The 25,493-nt window shown below is 39.9% G+C and overlaps 1 protein-coding gene and 1 long non-coding RNA gene across 2 annotated transcripts in view; both read left to right on the forward strand.

The window, feature by feature from the left end:
- The window catches only part of SH3BGRL2 (SH3 domain binding glutamate rich protein like 2), a 39,483-nt gene extending 14,885 nt beyond the window's left edge, over positions 1 to 24,598 (forward strand). Inside the window, exons 2-4 of the mRNA XM_042016650.1 lie at positions 5,663 to 5,848; positions 19,157 to 19,237; positions 20,340 to 24,598. Coding sequence (XP_041872584.1) covers positions 5,663 to 5,848; positions 19,157 to 19,237; positions 20,340 to 20,354 — 282 coding nt within the window. The 3' untranslated portion in view covers positions 20,355 to 24,598. The remainder of the gene's footprint in view (positions 1 to 5,662; positions 5,849 to 19,156; positions 19,238 to 20,339) is intronic.
- Positions 8,930 to 19,107, forward strand: LOC121658984. Its single transcript, XR_006014128.1, has 3 exons — positions 8,930 to 9,021; positions 9,794 to 9,927; positions 12,781 to 19,107. It is a non-coding gene; the product is annotated as an uncharacterized LOC121658984 (long non-coding RNA).
- Positions 24,599 to 25,493: the final 895 nt, after the last annotated feature.

Raw genomic sequence — 25,493 nt, forward strand, 5'->3', positions numbered from 1 at the left:
TCTGTTTGTTAGAGCGTAGTATCTCATTACCTGGGAGTGTATGTTAAGCCTCATCTGTGTGAGAAGTGAAGATAAGTAATCCTCTGCAGTAGCTATATTACATTTGCATTTTACACTGCAAATGTCCCTTTGGTTCTGTTTGCATGACTTGTAAAGACAGAGGCTCACATATAATATTTTCAGTTGTGGGAGTGAGTTGAGCTTGTGTTTATGTAACACAAATGCTGCTTATGCAGTTCATATTTCAAATACCTGTAACTGGTCATGCTTCAGCCACTGCTGAGCCATTTTCCTAGGATGCAGTTTTGTTACTGGTATAAACTGATGAGATTGTGGTGCTGACATTATTGATGCTCCTTCCCTTGTTCCCCTGGTTCCTGCATTATGCTTGTGCAAGGAAAGCTGCAGGAGCTGCTTGGCAGGAGGGAGGAACATTGTGTCATTCCAGTGACAGCCAGTGGTGAGATCTGCTGAGTTGTATCATCAAACTGCCATTTTGCATTTGGCCCCTGCCAAATGCAATACATGCAGTTTTTGGCTGAGTCAGTGGGTGGATAACGTGGCTGATGCAGTTCTGGAGTGAGGGTAGGTGTGTGGAAAGAGTAACGAAATTAAAAAGAAGGAAGAAAATGAGCAGGACCATCACCATCTTTAGAGGCACAGGTGTGCCAGGCTGTGAAACAAGTATTTGAGGTGAACTTAGACATGCGTTCAGTTTTTGTTTTTTAAATGTCAGGCTTCTCAAATGTGCTTGTGGTCTGACAAGCCAGCTTGGAAGATAATCTCATAAGGCTTTGTTCTCTCTCACCATGTGTGGTCTGAATGTTTTTTTGGGGTGGGATTTTGTGTTAGAAAGATGGCTGTTTGTTCTTGGGATCTGTCTGGAATGACTGGACAGTTCCGGCTAGGCTTTCAGTTCCTGCAGTTCCAAGAGGATGAGGCTGTAAAACAGTCAGTGCTACACGTCTCAGTCACTAGCCAATGCAGGGAGTGGTACCTGCTGTCATTCCCTCCATTTGCAGGCAGGAGCACAGAAACCCAAGGAATGCCTTACCTCCAGAAGGTGGGGGGCAGAGTCTACAACAGAAGACCAACCTTCCACATCCACTTTTTGAGCACCAGACACTGAGCAACATTCCTCCTGTTGACACTGTGAAGAAATTTGAAACTGAGAATGTGTCTGCTTGGTTCCATTTATATTAACTGGGCTAATGAAAAAAGGCAGAGAAGTTCTCTTTAATCATGGCACAGTTCCTAGTAATATTGCTACTTGAGTCATCTTGCATGTAGTAGAGTAGAAGTAATAGTCATTTATCCTGAGTTAGATAAATCCTGGACTACTAAGATGTTTGCAGGGTATTGAGTATCTTGGTTGAAAGAGTATAGAATGATGAAATGCAGCTGACATTTAGTAATGAAGAGACCACATGCTATGTTCCTCTGGTTCAGCAGCTGTCAGTAGGCAAGCCTGTCTAGGACAGGAGAACTGAAAACAGGTTCAGGAAGCACAGACAGGGAAAAAAAGAAGGAAACTGTCACTAGTTGGAAGGGATGAGAAGCTTCCAGGGATCTTTGGATAGAGGATGTAATCTGATTTTTCTGAACTTCTGCTCCACTTTGGACATGATTTATAATGGTAACATCCTCATTTTCTCATTCTACTACTAAATGAGCCATATGATTTCTTTGCTACTGGAGATCACTGTTCAGCTTAGCTGGGAGATCTGATATTAGTTGTGTGGGAAACAGAAATCTTAGAACAGTTTTTAGTCTGGGTAAAGACATGAAAAGTGAAGTGGCTCAAGTGAGGTGGATTCTGAACAGAAGCAAGCAAATATTTCAAGTAAAGACAGTCAATAAATTGTGGGACCAATTTGCAAAGACCAGCAGATACTCTGTTATTATCAGTTCTGGAATGGAGCTTAGAAAGGAAAACAGTCCAAAGAAACCCTTTACTCCTAAGAGGAATTAATTCAGGGATGCTGAAAATCAGAACAGATAATCGCACTGGTCCCACCTGGACAGAACTGAGTATGTCTGAAATATTTCTACAAAGCAGTGTGAAAATGTATCCTTCTGTTACCTGTTGCAAATCAGTGTAAAGAAATGAAAACTATGACAGAAAGAGTAATTTAGCTACAGTCAACTTTCTTTATAAATTGGGTTACTGATTAAGTGATTAGCTCATTTTAGCAGTTTTATATATCACAATGGACATCCTATTTTTGCTTCTTTTTAATCCTAATAAAGATACCAGGTCTGAATAAAAGGATAAAATTTAGATGTCACTGTGGATTTTTTCCTGTCTTAGTTTTGTGAATAGAAATATAGATTAACAATAAAACCAAACCCAGAGAAATGATGTTCAGAAAAGAATTACCCTGCTAAAAATATGGGAGGCAATATTGGACGATAATAGCAGACTATTAACTCCATCAGAGGTTTCTCACTGCATTTAAAGATCGATTAGGATCGTATTACATAAAAACTTTCCTCTGAAATGTCACAGTGGGTATATGTTCTGAAGATGTATTTTACAGTGTCTTCTGGTGTGCTGAAAGGTATTAAACCCAAAATATTTTGATGCTGGAGGAGTCTGTCATGTAAGACTACAAAAGCTTTTCCAAAGTGGTATAGGAATAGCCACAAACCAAGTTTTTCTGAACATGGTACCTGTGACAATAGAATTATTTTTTCCAGGGTCTTTTCAGTTGCATCAGACTCTGGAAGCCTTGGTAGCAGCAAGATACTTTACAAAGAGTACCATCCACCTCTGTAGTTTGTCAGATGAGGATGTAGTTTTGTCCACTGGGCTCTTGACCGGACAGACTAGTGAGGAAGTGAGAACTGACACTGCTCTTTGTGCTGTGTTGTCTTTGCTCCGTGTTTCCTGTGGCTGAACGCTGGGAGCTTTTAGGGCTCCGAGTAAGCACAGATGAGAGTTGCAGGCAGGATTGTGAGGCTGACGCACTTCTGCGGCACAGATCCAGTTGCAGACAGAGACAAAGGTCCTGTGGTTTTCTTGGGGAATAATCAGCTGGCTTCTGTTGTGACAGATGCTCTGAGCATCCATCTTAAACAACAAGGCATAATTTAATAGGATTTTAAATACAACTAATGCTCTTGTTTCAGTTTATAGGCCTGAATCAAATAAATTGGGGAGGAGAAAATGCAACTTTTTTGGCTTGAAATTTTCAGGCTGTTTTGTTTAGTTTTATGCAGCTGGTACATCCACAGCTGATAACTCATACAGATGTCATGTAGAGAATTGTAAGGCTTATGGCTAAAAGAACTGACAACCCCAATTTACTTCACTTCAACATCTTAATTAGTTTTATAAAAATAAAATGAGGCATTAGGAAATTCATGTTTGTGGGAGAATTCTCATGATGTGAACTGTAAAATAACAGGGATATGACTAAATCTAAGTTGCTCAGTTTACAGGCTGCTGAAAGAAAGCAGATGAAAATGGGCCTGTGTGGATACATCTGTACTGGTGCATGTCCTGGCCCTGAGAATGGAGGGCTCTGGTACTCTGGAACTGTTTGAAGAATGGTTGCTGGCACAGTCAGCTTTGGCCAAGGCTAACTTAGAGTCTCACAAGCAGCCCGTGGCCGTGATTTAGATGTTACAGCATGCCAAGGATCATTCCCAGTGTACAGTTTGCAAGCAGCAGCTTTGAGAGGCTGCAGGTTTAATAGCTTTGGCCGGAGGATGCCAACTGGCCTTGGGCCAAAGGGCTGGCCCAGCCGCTCTGGAGTTTGCTCATTGCTCTGACCAGTGCAGGAGGGATTTCATGTGCCTTTTAACAGCACTTCACTTTAAGGAAATGACCTCTCCCATGCATCATTTTAGACATCTCCTTTCTGATTAACCAGATATTTAATATTCGTGCTAAGCATATCTCTGTCTCTTTTGTGTTCGTTTGCAGCTTCTTTTTGGTTGAAAAACAGAGGAAATTGTTTTCGTCTTTCACTTCTACATTTGGAATTTTTAAGGATGTAGTAAAAGGTGTGTTGCCTTTGGTACCACCAGCAATGATGATGCAGTGATTTTGCTGTTGTTGATAATGTGTTATTTGCATGCAAGTTGAGGAGCTGCCTTCTCTGTGAAAGTGATCCTTTCACATCTGCCTAAAAAACTGTACCAGTGTGTGCAAAAAAGGGAAAAAGAATAAGATACCGTGACACAAATTTACTGTGCAGTCGACTTGTTAAGAAAGACAGTAATTGTGTGAGAGCTTTGTATTTGTAGTTTCTTGGGATGGCTGCCTTCTTATTGCCTTCAAGGAAATAAGGATTCCATCAGTATTGCCTCCAAAATTATGTATTTTTGTGATGCATTTAGATAGATAGACTCTGTTGTGTGACAGGAGCAACTAGCACATGCATTTTGAAAATCCTCTGATTTCCAAATAGTATCTAGGTCATATGATACCCACAGGCATGATTCATCCACCTGGGCTTTATGCCAGCCAGCAACTGCATAGATATGACACTCCAGGAATACTGAAAAATTATTAAAGCTGATTGTTTTTTTCAAATAACACTGTGATGATAGCTATAAAAAATACAGCACATAATCTATGGTTCCTTTCTGAAGGTACTAATTTCCTTAGGTTGATGCAAAAAGTACAGTATGGACTGAAAGGAGTGCAGAGCAGACTCAGCTGAATGAGCCCAGGTGACTTTCCTTGGCCCCACAGACTTTCATTTCAAAGGTTGCTGTCTTGATATAAAGTTCTATTTGAGGCAGACATTGTCTTTACCTGAGTGTATCTGCTTGAAGCCCAGCTAGTTCTTAAGGGCTGATCTAAATATCACAGAATTGTTAAGGTTGGCAAAGACCTCTAAGATCATTGAGTACAACCAGTCTTAACTACAATGAGCTAAAAACTGCCAGTGCTCTGCCTTTGTTAGGCTTTTGTATAAAGATGATAATCTCTTGGAGGGGCAGAAACCCCCTACATTTAATACAAATCTCATGCTTTTTTTTTTTTTTTTTGCAATAAAGTTCATTTTCAAGAGATGACATCATGCTTACTTTCAGGCATGTGTATTATGCAGACAGACACTCTTAGCTAAATATTCAACAAGTCTTGCTCAGGAAACTGTTGAGCTGCATTTTAAAAAATGTGTAGGTATCTAGGAAAACAAAAATGTGTGTAGCTGGGGTGGGGGGTTTTTTTCAGATGTACTGACATGTTCATCTCAAGGAACATGTTTAGGAGTAAATTCTTCTGGGACTTGCCAGGTTGTTTAGCTTGCATTTTTAGGTGCCTGTATACTTTAAAAACGTAGCCCCTAATGTCTTTGAAAACTGACACCCTCTTTTAGCTTCTACTTCTGAAGAGACCCTTACAGATTGCTTTTTAAAAACATCTTTGGAGGGTAAAGGCTGAAACTGCCACAACTGAATTAAACATACGGCCCTATAGAAGTGAGATGAGGAAGTATAATCTTTGCCAACACATAAAGAAACAGAAGTGCTTAACTTTTATGAACTTAAAACTGAAAAAAATATTTTCTCTTTTGTTTTTCTGAGTTGTGATCCTGTGAAAGTGGAATGGGAGAGGAAGAATGTTCTCAGATTTGTAAGCATATCTGTGTTATGGAGGACTTGCTCTGACTATGGTTTTTTAAATTTTCCTTCTTTCATCTAGATAAAGAAGAGGCAGCAGGATGTGGTGAGGTTTCTGGAAGCCAATCGCATAGAGTTCGAAGAAGTGGATATCACCATGTCAGAGGAGAAGAGACAATGGATGTATAAAAATATTCCTGAGGACAGGCAGCCTGCGCAAGGCAACCCACTGCCACCACAGATATTCAGTGATGATCGGTACTGTGGGGTAAGTAGCTGTTATGGTTCTCAGTGGACAATATATTAGTACACTCAGCTGGCCATTTGAACATGGGACTTGCTGTTGAGCTTTCTCCAGTAGAATCTGAATTAATGGGGCAATAGGATCAGGTAAGGATCATACAGGGAAAATTCAGTTCATTCTTCTGTCAGTCCTAGAGCTGTCTAGGGGATTCCCTCCAGGAATGTAAAAACTGGTAATGTCACATGCTTCATGTACAGCCTGTTGATGGTAAAGTGCCTTGTTGAGACCACTGTAAGCTGGGGATTTGTGGTATTCTTGCTGCTTGGGTGTAGTCTAAGCACAAAAATTCAGTAGGAAGTCTTTGGTGCAGTAAATGAGAACATTGGCTAGACTGAGTTTTATTGTAATTAAGCTCCTCTGCTGCTGTCATGGTGTAAATTTCATTTATGCTCAGAGCATCTTTATGCAATCAGAGTGTTTAGGATAAATGAGCACTATTTGCTGTAAATCTGACACCAGGTTGATGGGTGGGCTGTTTTTTTGGTGTAAGCTTCTCCATCCACCAGTGCAAGCTGAAGCAGTAGCCTTTGATATATACATCCAAACTGGTTCTGGCTTAGTCCCTGCCAGATTCAACAGTGCTGCTCAGATCTGATGAGAGCCTATTGACTGCAATGCAACTGTTATCTTAGTACAGGAAGCACATTAAAAATGATTTAGGATCCTCTGCAACAAACAGATTGGGTATGATGCAGCAGCTAACTGGCTTCTTGAAGCAAAGTATTTAACATCCTTCCCATGTGCTTTGTATTGGCCTTACTTGTTTATCTCAACAGTATAACTCTTATCTTCTTACTTCCAGGTAAGGTAAGTCAATCAAAGAAATGTATCTGGGACATGGAAGGGAATTTTACCCTCCCTTATGGATCAGCCCCTCACTTACAAATAACAACCTTTATATTGTTCTGTGTGATTTTAGTTTGCCTAGGAAATGCAACATTTTAAGCTGTTGTTTCTTACCCTTTCAGATTGCCTTTATAGAATGTTTTAACTTAGTCTTAGAAATCGCTGTTTGGAATTAGCAAGGCAGAAGATGTCATGCAACATGTGAGATGATTTCATTAATCTGTCTGCTGAGCTGATAGCCATTTTGCTTGAGCAGAGTTAATCCTATTACTAGACTTCACTGTCTGTATGAACATCTATAAAGAGTAAACATGCTTTGAAAGCAACTATATTTTCTAGGATGAAGGGGAAAGTATGTGTGGGATCTCCAACATTCATGAGTTCACCTGCTGCATTAATTAATGAAGTTCTTAGGTAATAGAGTGGAGCGAAACATTATGCAGAAGGCAAAGGAGGTTAGTGCTGGAAAGGGGGTAAAATATTACAATTAGATAAAGTCAGCAAATCTTGCACATCTGGTCTCTCTTTGTCATTTCCACAGTGAGTGTTTTCATGTGTTTATCTTGACATAAATAACTAAAGCAGAATCCCTATTAAGTAATTTAAATTGAAAAAAAAACCCACTGAGTTTTCTGTTAGTTGAGTTTGAAATTTGTAGTTTATAATTTCTGATTTGTGTCTAGTCAATTTTTAATCCACTTTTCTCTATTAAAAAACTCTTTCTGTTTTTCTGCATTCTACAGTCTTACCACAGACTTTCTATGTACTTATTCTGGCTTATGCATTGTTGCTGACAATTCACACTTACGATACAAACTGGTCAGGTCCATTGCTGTTCCTCTAAAGGTATGAGGGCTAGACAGTGCAAAGCAAAATAGGTACACTTTTTCTTTTGGTCATGTTATTTCAATAGAAGTGTACTAGTTTGAAAACAAACCAGTGGGAGGCACTAAGTCAGAATAACAATTTAATGGAAATTAAAGAAAAGGGGAAAAAAAAAGGTAAAAGAAAACACTGTCAAACTGACAGAGTCAAGGTACAACCTGACACCCTGTTAGGCAGGGTGGTGGTAGCAGTCTGGTAGAATGGTGGCTGCAGTCCTCTGAAGCGGTGATCCTGTAGTAAAACAGTCTGCTCTTCCTCAGGAAGTCCAATGGTGGCTGTGTAGCTCCTGTCCTCTGGAAATCCAGTGGGAAGCCAGGGTCTCTGGTGTTCAGCCTCAGATTATATCCACGATGGGATTCTTGGTTCCTCCCTCTGGGTGGAGCATCTCACAATGGGGTAACGAGTCATGAGGCCAAGTGTTGATTAGGCTCATTAACAGAAGATAGTCCGGAGGGAGTTATCTCTGAGTCAGGCGGCAGGACAATGATGGGCAATTAACAGCAAGATAGTCTGGGGGGAGGAGGCAAGGAAACACTGCCCCACCTGATTTCAACAGCTGATGGGGATGGTAATAGAATACACTGCAACCCAGGACAAAGTTCACAAGCATATGATGTCCATGACTCAATGTTATGTTCATAGCTATACTGGTTTTTCTGTGTTAGTATTAGCATTAAGAGTTTTGGGATTTCTTTTCTTCCCATTTTCTCCTTAGTAGAAAACCTCAGCAATGTACAATCTTAGAAGAGATTTTCCTGGGTAGATCATCACCATTTGAAATAATCACTTTTCAGGATGTAACTTCAGGCTAGAAGAAGTTTTTGTCTTTAATGGTTTCAGTAAGTATCCAAAATGGATTTGTGTCTACCATTTGAACATCTAACAGCTCATGTAAGAGGGGAGAAAGGTACAAAAAGATGATCAGTGTTTACTGGTTCACAGAGTGTCTTGTACCACAGGAGGAGGGATTCTTCTGGTACCAAGGGACAAACTCCACATTTCGAAGTGCGAGCAAGACCTTGTGGTTTTTCTGAATTGATGTAATTGCAGATACATTAACCATTAATCTACCTTCTCCTTTTCTCAGTCTTCTGAGATGTGCTGACCATTTTTCAGTACCGAGTTATGCTAAACCATTTTGAAATAAAGTACTTGGCAAGAACAATTTTTATTTCCTGTGAACAAGATAAGAGCTGCAAGCACATGAGAACACAAATAATTGTGTTAACACACAAGTGCTATGTTAGAGCACCAGCAATATGATAATTTACATCTTTTTGTGACTTTACAGTCTGTTGTTTCATCTTAGTGGCATTGCTATAAAATTGTGTGTGAGAGGAGTGTGTACATTTCAGACAAATCGGATGCATGAACCTGCTTGTGAACTTCAGTGACATGGCTCTTGGGTATGTGAGTATCTACATAACATCCTTTTACAAGGTTCTCTACCCAGGCAGCAGTGCCCTGCAGCAGCCCAACTCTTTAAGCAGTAAGCCAGAAATGCTGGAAAACTGAATGTCTGAAATTAGGCCTGTGCCTCACACCTCCCTCTTCTTGAATTCTCCACAGCTGCATACAACTCTTCTTAGACTAGAAGTGACTTCTGGATCTTTCAGAAGACTGGAAATACACACTTCCCAGCGAAACTGCACTGTTGTGAAGCTGCAAGTTAACACTTTGACCAGTGACAGTTTTATATGCAGAAATCTGCCACTGAAGGGAGATTGCCTGAAATTTAGGCCAACCAAAATTAAAAGGAAATCTGTCTCTGGGTGGGAATTTGAGCCTAAGGGAAAATACTTACATAGCAGGCTGACTCTTTTTTTTTTTTTTTTCCTTTGAAGCTGTTCTTATGGTTTAGAGTGTTATGGTAAGTCCTGGTAGAGTGCCTAGTGGGCAACAGTAGAGACAGAGATATGTGGTATTTATTGTCCTTCCCTGAAATGTAATATATGGGTGTCAGCTCCAACAAAACAGCAAAGGCGTATAGACAACAAAGAAATAAGATAGGCTGCTGAAAGAGGTGCAGTGTTCTTGGGAAACTATTCAGTGCACAGACAATTATTGTGGCACTCATTTCTTTGCATTGTTATGTATCATTCTCTTCTGTTTTTTTTTTTTTTTTTTTTAAGATCATGAAAAGATGCATACATGTTTCTTTTTCTTCCTTTTTTGTAGGTGTCACATTACAAATAAGTAACTGGTCACTGATAAAAGAAAGAAGAGAATTTAACAAAACTGGCTAGAGGCCACCTCAGATTTTCTGCCCTGGCCTGTCATTGGGGAGTTTGTTATTAATCATGTGCCTACAGGTACAGAGAGCTTGAACTCTATCTCTAGATCTTCAAACAACGTGGCAGAATTCACCTTTGCATGCCTGCTGTAGTGTGTTCACTTTAGGAGCTAGAGCAGTTGTGAGGCTAATTTGGTATCCAACAAGTCTGCATTTGATTCTCTGCACCCTTGGAGATGTCTTATCTGATTCACTTAGCACCTTATTGGTCCAGGTCTGCTTTTAGAAGAGGGATGATCTCACTAGATAAAAGTTAATGTGAATTGCTCAGAGATCATATAACAGTTGTTAATGGTTGATGGTGCTAAAACTTTCTTGACTAATTATTTTTGCCATCAAAAGCAGAGTTTCCTGTATGGCAAATTTAAGCTCTGTGTGTGAAATTGTTCTTAATTACCTTTTGCAGTTGTATTGGAGCAGTTTTGGGCTCACAGGCATCCACAAACCCTAGGCTGAACGTGACTAGAGGCCAGTGACATGCACTGTTTATCTTCCTGATTAAGGCCTTGTCTCAAATGAGGAATATAGAAGGCAGACCTGGTGTTGGAAAGCAACCCCTGCCCAAGAGTCTTCTCTATGATAGGAAGATTCTGTTCAGACCATTTGCAAGGTCTGGTTATAACTTTCAGGCTATGCCTATGCTTTTGCCATCCACTGCTCCATTGCTTTTGTGTGTCCTGAGGAAAAGAGCTTTAGTTCTGTGTAATATGTACTTTATAGAGGGAAGTGTGCTACCAGAGGCAAAGTGTAGAATAGCCAGCTTGCCCAGTGTCAAGGTTTAAAAAGTAGAAGCTCAGCAAGTAAAAATAAAATAATCGGAGAATTTTATCTTCCTCAGTGAGGTCAGGACTCATTTCAGTAATGTATTGTAGTGCTGCTGTTTACCCTGAAGTGGAGAGAGAGTACATTCTTGTTGAACACCATGGTTTTTATTTGAACTAAATAAACTTCATTAATAGCTGTTTCAAAAGGAAGTAGCAGGTATTTTGTAAATCATCCCTTCACATAAAGATGGTTGCTGTCAAAGACATCTCTGGAAATACCTTGCTCTGTTTGCAGATTTTTTTATTTCCTAAATATAATAATGTAGGGTGTTAATGTATTTTAAAACACTTAAAAGGGACTGGTGTAAAACTAGAATTGTTACTTTTACAGGATGTAGTAGAAAATAGTGCACATTTCTTTTTCATTTTTATATTCATTACACTGATATTCTGCAAAACTTATTAGCAAGTATGACATAATTATTAACAATTTTTGTTTAGGATCCTAACTCTCCTTTCCATGGAACAGAAACTTCCTATTGTGCCATGTTTTCTTGAAGAAACAGGTTTTATTATTGAAGATGTTGTGCCTACTTTAATTAAAGTCCTTTTTAAAAGGCTAGTTCTAAAATTTAGGATCAATGATATATGAGGAAAGGCCAAGAAATCTTAATAAGTGGCAGTAATACTTTGAAGTCACATAATATTGCACAGAATATGGATGTAGCAGTATTTTGGAACAATATCTAGAAAAGGCCATGGCTGTTGTCAGAGAACAACCAGGATGAAATAAGTAATTCAGTCCACTACTGTTCCACTTGTGTCCACGTTAAAACATGTGCATGCAGAGCTTCTGTGCAACATGGTCATTTTGTGTCTTTTAGTCATTACCTCATGTAACTACCATAGTTAACTCCCTGATGTTTCCATCTTTCTCAAATTCCTGTTATGGGTCTGATTTGATAATATTCTTATCCAAACAATTTGTAATATGACATGATGAGCTGGAAAGGGCACAAAAGGTGGAGGTGACAGCTGTTGCCATCCATAATACTTACGGATTCTGCCACTAACTCCCCTGAATATTCCCCTACCCCAGGCAGGCATTGGGCACTAGTTTCGAGGCCTTCAGTGCTTGTCTAGGGGAAGTCCTGCTGCACTTGGACTCCCTGCCTTGGAGGTGAGGGACATAAGTTCTTAGATAGTTGATGTCTGTGTACCCTGACACCATTGCTGCATGAATGGCAAACATCACATCAGCCTGAGTTTGTCACGTCCTGTCCAAACAATAGAGCTGTGGCTGACATCTGCTCCCTTTTATTAAATCCTTTGTCTCTGGAAGGCTACAACTAAACAGATTACTGAAATAAACATCTGGCCTTTAGTAGAAGAGTAACAAGTTGCTTTGTAGAGTCAATTCTATAAGCTCTTTAAAAATCCTGTGCAGAGATCTTATCAGAAGGTTAGGTAATGAAAACAGTCATGTTTAGCTTGTCCTGTGTTGTGCAGACAAGATCTTCTTTTATTTGTATATTTATATAATATTAAAAGAGACTCACACATGCACACACCTTCTCCAAGGAGAGCTGTGCTGTGTAAGAGTTTTCCATTGTAATCCTAATCTGATCAGTAAATGAATGTCATCTGTTCTGGAGAACTGAACTCCCTTTTCAGGGGGGATGTTAACAGCTCATTCTCAATGGCATACAGTATTAACTCAGTCAGTAGCCAAGTGCTGATTCAATGTGTTTAAATTATGAGTTCCTCGCTATTACTTGAAGAACCAATTATGTTGCCCCTTTTATAAGAATAGAGAGATCATAATCTTATATTAAAAATAGTGACAAAGAGAAATGAATTTGAACAGCATGCCAATGGAGTAATCTGTAAGTGTTGTCCAATAATCACTGCACTTTAACAATCTGTAGGAATAGCCGTGCAAGCTACATTTGGGTGGGTTTCTTGTTTTTCTGCTTCTTGGTGTGGTAAGCAATAAAGATTTGTCTGAGATGTTTAACAAGCTCACTCTTGTTGCCAACTAAAAGCAAACAGCAACAAAACCAACTTGCTTGTTTAAAGAAACTTACTGGAAATAATTTTCTTCACAGTTACTCTCTTTGAAACTTCATTAGATGTAATGTTGTTCTGATTTCAGTGCAGTAATGAAGGTATAATTGCTAATTGTAAGTGAAATCTACTTTGTGTTAATGTTTTACTTTGAACCAATGCCTTCCCGCTTCTGTTGTGTTCCTTGAAACCCAGCTAATAAGTTATGCTGATCTGTAGAACTTCCAATTTTAACTTTGGTGTGCAGTCTTTGGTCTCCCAGCAGTGACAGTGTTTATTTAAACAAGCCTGAGTGTACCTGCTTAACAAAATCCTGAGCCAAATTAATCATGCCAGTGTCTGTAATCACATCACTATAGTGATCTGGTTTCCCAGCACCAGGAATACAGCACACTGAAACTCTAGTGATCATCATGGCTGGGATACAGCTAGTGCTGTAGCCAGCTTGAGCTTTGTGAACTTGGCAGTTGCTGTTGAGGGAACCTATCCTGGAAATGGGATTTCTAAAGAGGAGAGAATTCCCAAGGACCAGTGGTTTTCCTGCTGTAGTAAATTAGCATAAAACCCACATGAAGGCCAGAAGGACCTAAGACATTTGTGTCAGATTTCCTGAATGCTTGTCCAGTGTCTCAGAGACTAAGCTGAGGCTAGTTTTCTGTAGCATTTGGGCAGTGGATAATCTTTGGGATTTCTGCATAATGTAGACATTAACAAAGTTCACCTGTCTTTGATTAATCTGGTTTTAAAGAAGTGCAAAGCAGCCACAGCACCTCTTAGTTTCAGGATAAACTACAAAGATTCAAATTTTAAAAACAAAGCTGTGTAAGTGTGAGGCTTGGAAGCTTGGGTAGTTTTGGTTTATTTTTTTTCCCCTTTATCATCCTACTTAATGGACAACATCGCTTGGCTTTGCTGATTATTGGGGGTTGAAACTAGATGATCTTTGAGGTCCCTTCCAACCCAAGTAATTCTCTGATTCTATGATAATTTTAAAACTTTGTGTATGGTACCCCTTAAGATTAATATAAATGGCCTTACATGTGTGAGACTGAAGGTCCATCAAGCCCAGTTTTGTCCCAGCTGTGGCCATAAGCCTAGGAAAGACCACAAGCAAGTCAAGATATAAAATGCTTGAGTATTTTCCTTGTCTCTAGTTATTTTTCGGAAATAAATGTCACTTTAACATATTTAGTAATTCTTACTACATTTTTCTTTCATGAACTTGAACCTTCTGGTGGAAACATTTAGCATCTTCTGGAAATGGATTCCATGTGTCATCTAGTACCAAGCGTCCTGCCACCACAGTGAGCTTCACAGCCTTCCTAGCCTTCCTCCCATTATCGTCTGGGGAGACTTTGGTCCTGAAGACCTTTGCAGCCACAGCTAGTCTCCTTATCCCAGTTTAGTCACTCAGCAGAAGCTGGGAAAGCAAAGCAGAGCTTTAGGCCACACAAGGTCAACAAGATTTTGTTTGTTTATAGGTGAGCTACAGACAAGTAGCTCACCTACAGTGGCTTCAGTTTATTTTCAACAAAGCAAGAGCTTATTAGGTCAGCTAATCCACTTCCTAGCAGCTCATTGAGCATATTGAGCTGTAACTGTTCTGGTGTTAAAACACAGAGGCTGTATCCTGCTCAGGTTACATGGTGGGTGGGGGACCTGCCACCAACTTTAAGGGTGAGGAGCCATGCCTGAAGCAGTCAGCTAGTTGTTATCCTGTTAAAAAACCCTTTCTACCTTGAAATAGCTTTTTACTTACCTTCTTTATCCTCCTGTCCCTTCTTTATCCCCTCAAACCATCCTGAGACATATTTTTTTCTCCTGACATTCATCTTTTTTGGTAACATTTCATACCCTCGGTTATGGGATTTATCATCTGTATTTTTGGCTTTTCAGCTTCTCCAGAGGGATTGAGCATCTGCATCGCTGATGATTCACGTCCACTGTCTCCATGTCCTACTAGTTTTAGTACTCAGTTTTTAGTCAGTTTTAATCAGCTAGTGATGTTGCCAGAATTTTATACATTAGTGAAGTGTGATTAGCAGCTCTGGAAAGCACCAAGCTTCATAATTTAAAATGCTACAGTTAAAATTATATTTGTACACATAGTTGCCTTTTGAAGTGGGGCAGTGGGTAGCAGTTTACCATACTTGTGTATTTTTAGGTTAACAGCTGCTCTCTGAGTGCCTTCCATTGTCAGTGGGAGCCACTTCCTTGCACAGGGGCAGGACAGCGCTGCCCCACTGATCCCAGCGAAGCCGCAGCACTGCCTGGGTAGAGCTGCTTGGGACAGTGACAAGAGGGTTGTGGTAACTTGCTGCTGGTGGTGAAGCGTGGTGCAGAAAGAGGGAACCACTGCCTTGCCAAAAGCAGTGAATGGTGGCGTCCTTCCTCTGTGGGAGGGAGAATGTCCCACAGAGTTTTCCCAAATGGAACCCGTTGGGTCACCATTGGAGTTGGGCTCCTGCCTGGGTATGAAATTCTCAGCTTTCACTGAGCTTGCCCAATTTTCCTTCTTCAGCCTCTGCATCTACTGCTGGTAGCAGTGTGATGTTCTTTATTGAGATCATAATTTTCATGTCCTCACCCATGGTTTTAGTGTCTTTACATGTGGACCAAATCTGCACAGACTTCCTCTCCTTCTGATGGTAAGATCAAAGGCAGGGTGTTTTTGGAGCATCTTTTATCTCGCCTGTGTTACAGGAAAAGCCAGGGATGCCCACTTTGAACTCCTACCACATGCCAAAGCACAGCCATTGAGTCATTGAGATCATACTTCTCAATAAACTCTTAAGAAACTACTTTGCTAAAGTGATTTCTTAAAATTTTTAGAGGACTATTATGCATTTTTATAACATTTTTTGTTTCACATTTGAATATTTTGAGATCATATGTTTTAATTGCAGACATCACTAGGAAAATTCTCCTATTTAAAATCTACTTCTACTTTATCTAAAAGCTTGATGTTTCTTCTCCCCCACCACCCATGAAAGTAAGTGTCAATAGCATTTAAATACGTTTTTGCAATGCAGATATTTCAAAACATCAGGGAGATTGTTTCTGGTGGATAATTTCTTGAGGTTCTTAAATATTCAGGTCCTTCTAAAATGAAGCAATCCACTGGGTTTTGTGCTCTTTCAAACACAGACTTACTCAGTTTAGCTCACCATTTAACCTTCACAATTTTTTTAGTAAGTGAATCCAGGTTTGTTAATCAGTTAAAATGTGGGAAAAACTAAATACTAAATCAGGACTTGATAATTCTGAAAGTAAAATGACTACTACTTGAAAACAGCTTTTTATTATTAAGTTGCTTTACAGAGGTTAGGTTAAACAGATGTTCACAGATTTTGGTGGATTAGCTGAATGTCAAAGTCATTGTCAGAGCCACAGGTGCAGCCTATTTCCTTATGACATTATTTTCAGTCTCTGAGTCCTTTTCTGCTCTGTTTGCTTACCTGTTTATTAACAAAGAGTGAAAAAAACATGGTCCTAGAGTAGTGATACTTCTAGAGCTAATTGAAGTACTGGGATTAAGAGACTTCAGGAGAATGCCAGAACTTGAAAATGGTGCTGGGAGATGATGATTCACCCAAACAAACACAGAACCTTCCTTGGACAAACTGTTGAGAGAAAGAAATGTCTGGGGGTTAGTGAAGACTGGCCGTGTGCTTAGGAGGGAGAGTGCTCTTGGCAGGGACCCAAAAAGGTGTCTGCCACAACAGCTGCATGCTTGCAGGTTGGCTGCTGGTAGTTTACAAGGCTGTAATGGGCATCTTCAGGCAATTTAGACCGGCCCTGATGTTAAAGAAAGGGTCCTTCTTCCTGTGGGTTGTACTCATCCACTGCTGCCCTACCTTCAGCTCCAGAGACAGTGTGACTCACTTGTCCATGAACCCAGTGGAGCAAATGAAGGTTATTTCTCAGGTAGATCATGCGCTGTCTTCTCGTGTGTTGCTCATAGAGCCTGTGTCCCTCATGGGTTTTCATCTGCTTTAGAAGAGTCAGAACAGACCTTTTTAGGTTTAACAGTGTCCATGCAGTTTTTGAAGTCTCATTCTTAGGGGTCAAGGGCTGATCAAACATCCTTCTGCAGAGCTTCAGTATTACTTATATATATATATATATACCTCTAGGTATTCAGTGATTATGTTGTCCCTTTTTAATCCATGGCACTGCTGGGATTCCTTTCAGTAATCTTTCATTTTACATCATGGCTTAGTTGATTTGCCTATTTTACTTGGATTTGCTTTCTGGTAATTAATTGGAAATTTTTATTGATTCGTAAGTTAACGTATGCCATGTTTTAAGAAGAAAACAACAAAAAGTCATCTTAAGAAGGTTTACTCTTTCTACTTATGTTAGCTAATATATCTGAGGACCATTATATACTCCTGCTGGCCTCTGTGTGCATTTCACAGATGTTTTTATTATAGAGGGTCAGGCTGGGAAATTGCCCCTATGCAGCTATGGGGTGTGTTTTTGGGGGGGCTGAGGCTGTTTGAATAATTATGCATCTGCAGAGTATCCCAGTTCACACTGATATAGCAGTACATCATTATTAAAATGCTGAAAAAGCATCTTCATCTAGTGCACCATAAAGGTTTTAGGAGAAATTCCACTCACCTGTAGAATAGTTATGGATCTCATGGGAGGTGTATTATCCTTGCTTGGTGTCTATGTATTTTCTGTCCAAACAATCAATTTATGTTGGTGGAGGAAAAAAAAAAAGAGTGAAGAGAAGTTAATTCTTTATCTACAAGCACACTCTTTCCTTAAAAAGTTATTTAATGAAATACCTGTCACTCTTCTGCAAGGACATAATTTGGTGTATCTTATAGTTGGGTCTGGCAGGTGGAATGAAGAGCTGTTGGGGATTCACACTACACTGTGGAAATCCAAAGGAATTCTGGGAAGCAGAAAGCTTTCCCAGACCACTTTTGCTTCTTGCTTAGGATGTGAGAAGCCAAAATGTAAACACAAATGAATATTGGTTAGGCAATCTGCTTGGAAGATAAAAGAAGGTTCCTAATCTTTGCATATCCTGTGATTTCCTTCCAAGACTAACCAGGTCAGAGAAAGATTTTTTCTTTTCAGTTAGACCTTCTGTTTATTGCCCATGGTCTCTTGTAATTGTGGGCTGTTTTGAGAAGTTAGAGGTTTAAGAGAATGCAGGAGTGGATGGAGACAAGTGGGCAAAGCAGCTGCTGCTGGGGGAAAATTGAGGTCTAATTTCAGGGAAAGCACCTTAATGTCCCAGCCAAATCCAGGACAAATTAACACTGAGAGAAGAGCTCTCAAAAAGTAATGAGAATAGATCTTAGGAGCCAAAGAAGTGCTAACTTTGGGGGTCAGGTGCATTGGGAATGGCTGTTGCACAGATGGGAATCATGTGGAGGCACTGAGACTGCCTGTTCTTGTTCTATATTGAAAGCATGTACGTGCACAGTCAATATCTTGTTGAATACTTTCAAGTTAAGCATAACTACTAATCTTGAATATTTAAGAGATAATGGCTATGAAGTGATAAGCACATACCTGAAATTTCCAAACATTTACAGAGTATTTTACATGTCAGGAGTGGTTAAGTAAGGATTGATATTTCCATTTTGCAATTACGTGGTGGAGGAAAAGAGTCTAAGCTGGATGCTTTATCGTTTGCTAGTGGTTGTAGAAGAAATCTCTGCCAAACCATGAGGAGCACATGAAGCTTCTTGCCATGTGCCAAATCCATTCACTAAACTGTGCTCTGATTTTCCCTATTTTTTCCCCTTGAAAACTGAGTATTGTCAGCTCATCTGATGATACAAGAGTAGGAGGTGCCCAATGTAATAACCAAAACAGTAAAAGTATTAGTAACACTTTGAGATCAAAACTCCTAAAAGTAACTTGATAATGAAGCCTGTTCTTTATTTTTATATATAATGAGTTTATTTATGGTAACATATTTAACTATGTTGTTCAAGACTGAGATATAATTGATGATTTCAAGGGATACAGTGATGATGAAGTCTGTGTTCTACCACAGAAGGAATGAGGAGTTCATCTGCCTTAAGACTTCTTGGGGGTTTCCATGTTAGGAAGTATTTTGTTTGCTAAAAGACAAAAACTTGGTCAGAAACTTATTGCATTGCCAGGCACTTACATACCTTTAAAATATACCCACAATAGAGTTTCTTTTGATGCAAGTACATGCTTATACTTTTCTGTCAAAGTGAGAGATGCTGAAGTTAGAGAATTGATGTGGTTTTCTTTGCCACTGTAGTCTGTAGTTTGTGATATCATTGCAGTTTAGGTTTGTATCAGTATTTTTCCGAGCATTATTACATGTCACCCTTTAGACTAATACAAGGTGTGGTAATATCAATTAGGAAAATACAAATACGAATGTTGACTCATCTTCTTTTAATTCTCTAGGATTATGATGGTTTTTTTGAATCAAAGGAGAGCAACACTGTGTTCTCCTTTCTTGGACTGAAACCAACTTTGGCATCAAAGGTCAGTGTAGTATTGCAGATTTTTCATGGAACTCTTGAAGTGTTGAGATTGAATGTTTTTGAGTGGAAGGAACCCTGTGTGTTTGGAAGCACTGCTGCTCTGATCCATACCTTGTCCATATCAGCTTCATGCTAATGAAGTAATCAAAATGGTTGTAAGGAGAGTAAAGCATTTTAAATGAAAACAAGCATATATGTGGGAGTAATTTGGGACAGTAGATAAATTAAGTTTAAAAACTACATTCTCCTTCACATGATCAATCTAAATTGTAAGCAACTGGCTTAATTATAAAAGGAGACAAAACTAGGATCTTGATCACTGGACTGTCTGCAGCCTGGCATAATAGCTCAGCATTTATTCATTAGGCATTAATTAATTTTTTTTTAATGCTGAAATGCTGGAGCAGTCAGAAGTTATATTAACTTTTTTGAATTCAGTTTTAGCAAACACATATATACAGGTCAAAACACAAAGCCAGGTAACATCTTTCTGTTGAGGGCAGTATAATAGAGGAAATTTTACTGCCATATGGAAGTCTGGACACTTGTTCAAACAGGCTGCATGGTGCACCTTTTTTCAGTAGATGAGACACATAGGGGAGGATTTTTCTGCCTTTGGATACTGTATAGATATATTTGGTACTAGTCCTGTTTCAGGCCTGGGTGGTAGCTCTTGGGTATCTATAGAGTTCTTCTTCTGCCAGGAATTCATTTATTTCTGGACCCCTTGAGGGACAGGAGTAGGAAGGAGCCTCAGCAGAGAACCACAGAAGCAGGTTATTTTGGCAGCCTGCCTCACTTTATAGCTCGGAGAACTTGTCCTAGGAAAAAGATGATGTTCTGAAGCAATCTGAAATAGCAGCTTCTATGCAGCTCTGTTACTAGAAAATATGATGTTGGAGGCCTGGAGGGGTGTCTTTATAAACTTTCTGCTTCAGTCTGGTGGTACTTCAGAGAGATGCATCCTCAGCTCCTCTGTGGTCCAGGGTTAGGGTCACCTTATATGCAAAGGTCACAGGTACAGGAGATGAAAATGTATTCATAACATTAATATTATGTTAAGAATAATAAATAATACTCTTTATTTTTTCTCTTTTCAATAGGAGTCAGAACCCTAGAAAGCCCACATGAAGTATCAACAAGCACATTCCTGAATGAATGACTCCGTTCTTCAGCACATAACAGCTTCCCTAATGGATCACTGTGATAGAGCAAACATGTATCATTAGTAGTAGTCTGCTTGCCATGAGATGGTGCTCTCCAATAATGTGGAGCTAATAACACTCACATGAAATAGGATTAAGGCTGGGCTACTCATCTTCCTTTGTAAAAATGCTCACTGTTGATGTTTCACTTTTGTCTTTGGATTGCTTTTGCAACTGGCCCTGATATTCTGACAGACATGTATGTTTGAGAATGAGTGGAAGTGTAGGGCTTCTATCACTCATGGGTATACTTATATAGTCATATTCCTTACCTTTTTTAATTCTTCCCACTACTGTAGTTCAAATTAGCTCATCATGATAGTTAAAGTGCTGGTGGTTGTTATGATGTTTGGGCTGGCTACGACCCAGAAGATAGAAAGTATCAATCTTGAGATCTCAGTCTAAGCCAAAAACTGCTGTATTTTTGCTCTACATTTATTTACTGTGATGCTTATTCTAGATCATGGTTATTTTAAGAGACATGGGCTGCTAATCTCGTTAATGAAGACTTGATTTGTCTAATGATGCACATTGCAACTGACTGTTTAAAACAAGTTGCTATCATGAAGGAGGTGCCAAAGTGAAATATTTTGACATGTTTCCAAATGCAGGTGAAATGTTCAGTAAAATACTTGGTGGTACTGGGGAGTTCTGAAGAACTAAAGGGGTCTCATAGCTAATGATAATATGAAGTTCTCTCTTAACTGAGAAAGTCTTAACATGCAGTGTTGGAGCTCTAGAGTTGGACTGTCTTAAAATGAAATTTTGCCAAAACCTTCAGTTTACCTTCGATAACACACAGCTCCACCACAAGCCACATGAGAGTCAGGGGGATGCTTTGAGAGCCAGGTTTTAGTCCCATGATGGTTAAACACTCCACTGTGGTTCAAGAGCATGCCTAACCTGCCTATCTGTTGTCCCGGTTGTATCCCCAGATGTGGTCATGTGGAGGTGCCTCCAAGACAGTGAGAAAGCTGAGTGTGTGCTTTGCTGAGTGAGGCCACAGGGGTTGCTCAGCTGAGCAACAGGAGCCCAGTAAAGGAGGTAGAGATTATTCCAGTGGGACTGCTTTGATCCACATAGCAGAACTTAGGCCCATGAATTGCCAATAACCATTACAAGATGCATTCTAGACAGAAGTAAAATTGCATCACGCATTTCGAATCAAGTCTGGCTACATAAATAACACCTACCCTGTAATGTAGCTTTTACTCAAGGGATTTCATACTGGCAAGGTAGTGCCATCACAGTCAATGTCCTTATGTATTTGGGTGAATGAAAGACAACCCTGTGTGGAAAAGCTTCTTTGCAATCACAGCATCACTCAGACCATGTGGTTTGAAGGAAGCCAGACTTGTAAAAAATGTCAGAAAGCAACACTACCACAACAGAAGCAACACTGTGAAAAAAAATCACCTGTTCTGTTGATGTCAGTAACCATGGCATACTAGACATGTCAGCTGGAAGGGACAACTGAAGGTCATCTGGTCCAGCACTGTCAAAATCAGGCTTAAGAACCACACTAGCTTGGATCAGATATGGGTTGGTCTAGCAGAGCATTAAGAATATCCAGAGATGAAGATCTCATAACTCTCTAGGTAATCTGTGACATTGCTGCAGTGCTTTCCTAGTGAAAACTTTATTTTTTGAAGTCCAGCTTTGACTCCTAGGCTTTAATTTGAGGCTGCTGTCTTTGCTTTGTGTTTTTCTGGCACTCTCAAGAACAGATTGGCACCATTCTTTCTTTAATGGCCTCAAGATAGTTGAAAGCTACCACTGGATCACCTCTTAGTCTTCTTCTTACCTGACTGAACAAACCTGGCTCCTCAGTTCATCTAAAGGGCTGGATGGAGCAAGAGCACACACAGATTTGAAGTCCATGGTTGTATTTACTGGTCCAAATCTTTGCCAGAGCACCTTCTCTAAAGGAATCCTGAATGGGCATTGATATATGTACGTGCATTTTTAAGAATTATGTTGTCTGTGCTAAGGTACTGTGACATTCTTGTAACCAATCCCATATTTTCATGAGACTTGAACTATAGGAAGGGAATATGACATGAGGTGTAATTATACATTGTTAACTTCACCAAGTTCAATATAACTATTCTTAAAAAAAAAAGTATTTAACTTTGTAAATGAATACAGATATAAATTTATGTAATTTTGCAGTTGATTACAGAGAAGCCATCCTGGATTTATCATGTACTTGATACATTGTAAACTTTGAGAACTGCCTGAAGTCCCAGGTTTGAAAAACTTACTGAAGTGTGTAAGCATATGCACATGAGTAATCCTGGGTGAAATCCCAGGCTTACTGATATGAAAGGAAAAACCACACTGATTTCTCCAGGGGTGAAATCAGTTTCACAAACCTCCTTTTGAATTTTGATAATTGTAGAATAGAAGGCTCTCATTTAGTGGAGAGTTAGTCTTGTTTCAGCTGTTAAGTAAACCTGGCTTATTTCGGAGCACACATGTGGGCATAATCAGTTGTATGAAGGGCAACACTAGCTCCAAAGATATCCTGCTTGCTTGTATGGATTGGCAGTGTAAGTCCCTTAGAATATGTGCTTTTGAATTATAAATGGCTAGTTTAAAAAAAAAAAAAAAAGAAGTATATATATTTGGATGTGAATTTTGTCTGTTGTACAACAGCCTTATTTTTGTAACTAAAGCAAGTAGACTTCTAGTTTGTTATGTGAGATGGTCTGGAATTTTTTAAATCAGTTTTGTAGTAAAGAAATGTAACTATCAGGTAACTGAAAAGGTCTGGGGAAACTAGAGACATTTATTGAAAGAAATAGGAAATCCTTAATTCTGTTTAAAATTTTGACATACAAAGTTATGCTTAAGAACCAAATGATCCCAATGTCTAGCTAATACTGATAACTACCCCACTTTTTAAAATGGAGAGCAGTGTGAGTGAAACTGTTAATCTTTGTACCTAGCTAAAGCTGCTGTGTGGGCTGACATGCACATGCACATTCACTGTATCAGTGGCTTTGATAGAGGTATTTTTGTTTGTGCCACACACTACTGGATAGTGCCTTGCCAGAAAAAGGACTGTCTCTGTAGGGTCTTCTTAGATGTGCTTAAACTTTGAACTGAAAAAGGGGTAGTTTCTATATTGCTATTTTTTTAATAACACAGTAAATTTATTTTGAGGCCTGAGTCAAAAGGCACGTGCTTTGTAAGACTGAAACAGTTTTTGATGAGTCTTCTGAACTCTTGATTTTTCCTAGGTGACTTTCTTTTTTTTTCCTTTTTGTTGACTATTTAGAACCAAACCTTCCAAGGGACGTGAACCTGGACTAAAGCCCATAAGTTTACACTTACTTTAAGATAAGTATCTGATTCTAATGTTGAGCAGCCCAACTCACTGAAGTGAAGAGTAGCTGCCAAGCTTTCAGTGGATTTCTTGGTTGTCCCTCCCTGTCCTTTTCCATCATCAGGCCATTTATTTGAGGTGTCCTGTTCAAGCAATACCATGGTTCAGAAGCAGGACCCTGAAACGGCCTTGTGGCCCTTCACAGGAGTGCAAGAGTGGAGTGATCACCAAGAAAATGCCAAGTCTCATTAATCTTCAGTGACTTATTCACTGATTTCACTAGGTCTTGGCATGAATGGGAGGAGGATGGAACCCCATATGTTCACCCTGCACAGAGAGCAGGAGTGGAAGACCCAGTGCAGAATGGCCCACGGCTTGTTCTGGCACCCTGAGCAGTGGCTCTCACAGGGGCCCTTGGCTGGCAGTGCCATGTGTGACACCACCCAGCACTGCTTTCCAGGACTCCAGCTGCATCATGGCCTATGCTTCACCCTCCTGCTCCCTAAGGAATTTGGGAGGGAGAACAGAGAACATCATCTTGAGAGCAGTCCTTCAGCCAGGGCAGATCCAGCTTACTCCCTTCTTCCTAATCTTTCTCTCCTCCTCATGTGTGTCATCCTGTCCTGTGTAGACCTGCCTGTGTGCACAGCTTCCACTCCCGGCCACCTGTAACACCCCTGGGAGGTCACAAATGCAGAGCTGCTGTTCCCCCTCACAGCATCAATGTTCTGTAACTCGGTAGGGGAGGGAGCATGTTGCATCCTAGGTCATGTACACACTATGTATTAAACTGTGTTCATCTAATAAAAAATTGTAATTCAGAAAAGACTTTTGCACTGTGTTGTATGTGCTAAAAGAAACAATGAAAAAATGTGAGTCTTTATTCTTGCTGCACTTCGCTCTGGTGACAGCCTGGTGCTTTGGTTTGGGCAGCCTCTGCAGGTGGAAGCACTGCAGAACTTTTCACCTGGGATGGGTGAGCCTGATTCTGTAAGATGTTAATTGGCTTTGAACCCCGGGGGCTGCATGGGAATTGCAATGTGTCCAGAATACCTGCTGCTTTGGAGTCTCCCCAGGTAAAGAGCAGTAAAGAAAAAAAGAAAAAAGGGATGATTTATTGTCTTCCAGCTTTTATATTTGGGTTAGCTGATAAATACCACAGAAATAAAGGGCAGATCCTTTGGGGTGGCTTGGACTTGGGAGCCAGGAAGTTTTCACACAATGAAGTTTTGTTCCTAGGGCTAAAACCTTCACTGCTTTTTATTGTCTGAAAAGAATGTGAGTTCCTGGTTTGCCTATCCACTTTGCCAATCCATAGAAGGTAATTAAATACATTTTACCAGTTAAGTGGCTAACCAAAGGTACAGGTTTTATCATTACAGTCTTTCCTTGATTCTCAGTCTAGTAAATATTTTTTAATACCTTATTGTTCCTGTCTAAAACTTGCCCACTGTCTATTGTGAGTGCTGCTGTGAAAACTCCATTTGTGACTTCTGCTGCACCCTGGAGCGAGGTTCTGTGCCACCTGCTTTAGGCAGGATGCATAAAAGAGGTACAGATGGAACAGGAAAACCTGAAATGCCTGCAGTGCCGTCCTCAGCTGATGTAGGATCAGTAGCACTGCTCTGAAGTGAGTGGAGCTGTAGTAGCTCAGCTCTTATGTCATGGTGGGTAGAAGCAGATATTGCTGCACGGGGGGGGCAGGAGCTTCTAGATTTGCA

Source organism: Corvus kubaryi, unplaced genomic scaffold (genome assembly GCF_017639235.1).
Source record: "Corvus kubaryi isolate FWS band 111438036 unplaced genomic scaffold, C.kubaryi_AGA036_p1.0 split3-73, whole genome shotgun sequence".
Taxonomy (NCBI): Eukaryota; Metazoa; Chordata; class Aves; order Passeriformes; family Corvidae; genus Corvus; species Corvus kubaryi.